At 41.9% G+C, this 3052-nt stretch overlaps 1 protein-coding gene across 1 annotated transcript in view; it reads right to left on the bottom strand.

Annotated features, from left to right (window-relative positions):
* Nucleotides 1–232: 232 nt before the first annotated feature.
* Nucleotides 233–3052, bottom strand: part of NCEH1 (neutral cholesterol ester hydrolase 1) — a 20119-nt gene continuing 17299 nt past the window's right edge. Inside the window, exon 5 of the mRNA XM_021706831.1 lies at nt 233–3048. Coding sequence (XP_021562506.1) covers nt 2959–3048 — 90 coding nt within the window. The 3' untranslated portion in view covers nt 233–2958. The remainder of the gene's footprint in view (nt 3049–3052) is intronic.

The following is a 3052-nucleotide window of genomic DNA, read 5'->3' as shown; positions in this document are numbered from 1 at the left end:
TTATGAACACTCCAGCCAGTGCAAGGCAGCTTTCCCTTGGGCAGAGCAACACACGCTGTATTCAGACATGGATGTCATCAAGGAGGCCACTGAACCCCCTTCTCCGTGATGGAAAGCCAGCTAGAGTTTTCGAGTGGGCAGAAGATGTGAGCAGACTTGTGGCTCGGGACCACAGAGAGAAGACAGGAGAACATGGTCTCAGGCAGGAAACAGAAAATGAGACAAGGGGAAATGACATGGGCACGATCCCAGATGGAGCCATTTTATTTCCAAACCTGATTCAAAACAGATACATGCTTTCTCATCTCCATCCTGGATTTTCATTTTATAAAATATATTTGCTACTAAAATCCTTCATAAAATCTGCCTTCCCCTATGCAGTGGGAAATAAGCAAAGTCAAAGATTAAAAGGTCATGCATAAAATATATCCACCAAGGTAATTATATAATAATCTTAAATTCTTCACAAATCAATGACAAAACATTAAGATTAACTTACATACCACTATTATTTCACAGCACTTCAAGGTTTTTTCTTCATATATTAATGTTCATATTTTACAGACAGTATTACAAAAAGATTGTCAACTTTTGCATAAAACAGGAAAACAAAACAAAGCCATAATACTACACAAAAATCAATCTGCAGAGCACAAACTTTTTTTATATGATTAAAACTAAAAGAACAATGAAACTCAAGTATTTCATCAGAAACAGTGGTTGACCCTTTTTCTTTCACTCCCTTTTCATCTGAGAGCGCCTTTTAGAGATCTGGAATAACTTATTGACTGTAATTACCACAGGATCTGGCTCACAATTCTGGGGGGGAAATCATTTTAAGAAACCTTGTGCCTGCACTATAATTTCTCTTTCTTAGAGGTAGGTCACGTGACCCCCAAATGAGGTCCAAACATTGGTTCTTTTGAGTGGAGTCAAAAAGAACAGTATCATATAAGGAGGGCCGCTATCATAGAGTAAGAACTAAAATCCCAGTTTTTTAGGAAAAAAAGAAAATTCTTGATGATGTGTTTGTGTATAAGGAATTACAACCTACCAAAAAAACCACCATACAAGAAGAGGCCAATACAACTTGCTGGTCGGACAAAATTTGCCGCTGGAAGAGACCTCAAGGATCAAGTGATTCAGCTCTCTGATTTCAGGGGAGGGGGAGAAGAGGTCCAGAGGGGCGAGTGACTTGCCTCGCCATCATCTGTGAATACACTAGCACATGCACACACACACTGGTGTGTTTACTTCTGCTTTGCACATGAAATGCTACTGGCTCACGCTAGAAACGAACAATAAGGATGCAAATCTTCTGCCGTTTGAGTGCCAGAAATGGGAAACACCCCTTCCCCAAGGGAGTGAGAAGGTCCTGCCTTCTTCTCCGAGTGCCTGCAGCGTTCCTCAGCGGCACTGCTGCCCTCTGCTGTCCCGAGGGGAGCACGGATGGGGCAGGAGGAAGGCTGGCAGGAAGGAGAGCAGCGGCCCTCAGCTCACATCAGAACTGGAGTTTCTTGCGACGCCAGAGATGCTCCAGTGAAGACTTCAAGTGAAGGGAAACTTCCAGACCCGGCTGGCAGGGGACAGGAGGGACCCAGGCACCGGTGACGGCACGTCCTCGCCCAGAATATGAACTTGCATTCCTCAGCCCACCAGAGTGTGAGTCTTGCCTTGGTTATGAAACTATTAACTTGGATGACTTTACTAGTGTGGTCATAGTTCTAATTATTTTTAACACGATTATGCATAGAAACATGAAAATAGGTATGCCTTAAGGTACAGCAGTATTAATGGCTATTTTCTCTCTTTCCATAAAATTCCATGTGGATATAACTCTAAGGAAGTTTTTTAAACTCTAAGGTAGTTTAAGAAAAATACCATGATTTTTAAATAATTATTACGATGTCTTTCCGAAAAATCCTGGATAGCTATGTATATTAACATTCAATAATTTTTAAAAATAAACAATATATTATACCAAAATAGCTCCATTTTAAAGCCACATAAGAGAAAAAGTTGAATTTTCAAGAAAAGACTAGACCTTCTAAAGGTATTTTTCATACTTTTAAACTAATATTAAATATATTTTTTTCTGACTATGCCAAATATATACACATTGCTCTTGGTAATTTATGTCAGAAGTATTTCTATGTGAGACAACAGGTTGTTTCATTTGTTTGTTTTTACTTGTTCTACAACGGAAAACTTACTCTAAATCTAAATAAATTTGTTCCCAAAAGATCTTCCCAAGGAGATGGCATAACCAAAAAACAACAAAAACTTAACGATGTATAGATATCCAGTGCATGCAACTTTGTATTTTCTAATAGTAGTAGAAAGTAACTTTCAAGTATCATCATAATCCAACTGGACTTATAGATATCTCATAAAATTAACACCCTAGAGGAGGAAAGTCTTTTGAGAAACTTGTCCTTGCTGGAAAGCCTTTGCGGAAATTCCCATAGGAAACAAAACCATCTGTTCACACAGAACAGAGGGCACTTGGTCCCCACCCTGGCCTGAAAGTGCACACATTCAACACTGCTCTGAGCCCAACGTAACCTCTAGCAAAGCTGAAGAAGAGCACACATTTTCTTAACTTATTAAAGGTCATTATGTCATCCACAGCTGGAAGAATTTCTTCTGAAAAGAACATCTTATGAAGGCAGGACCAGCCCAACTCCCAGTTCTGTTTTCCGCAGCTGTGGGTATGAGCAGTCGCTGGCTACAACAAGAGCAGAGAGACTGGCCCGCTCGGGAACCAAATCCAGATGTGTCTGCAGCTGAGTTAGTTCAATTCATTAAAAAATGAGGTTATCGCACAGTCTGCAAGGAACAGAGATCCATCACTCACAGGTAACGGGCGGGAGGAGAGCGAAGCCAGCCCAAAGCGCCTTTCTTTCCCACGCAGGAGCGGAGGGCCAGGAGGGGCTCGCGCCCCCCGGGCCGGACCCCCTACAGGTTGTGGTCCAGCCACTTGATGTAGCTGCGCCTCGTCCGGATGCCCACCGCGAAGTCAGTGGGCCAGCTGGTGAAGATCATGCACCCG

The sequence above is a fragment of the Carlito syrichta genome, unplaced genomic scaffold, assembly GCF_000164805.1.
Source record: "Carlito syrichta isolate Samal-C Ts95f unplaced genomic scaffold, Tarsius_syrichta-2.0.1 Scaffold316037, whole genome shotgun sequence".
NCBI lineage: Eukaryota > Metazoa > Chordata > Mammalia > Primates > Tarsiidae > Carlito > Carlito syrichta.
The sequence above is the reverse complement of the archived record's forward strand: the minus strand, read 5'-3'. Positions and strand labels throughout refer to the sequence as shown.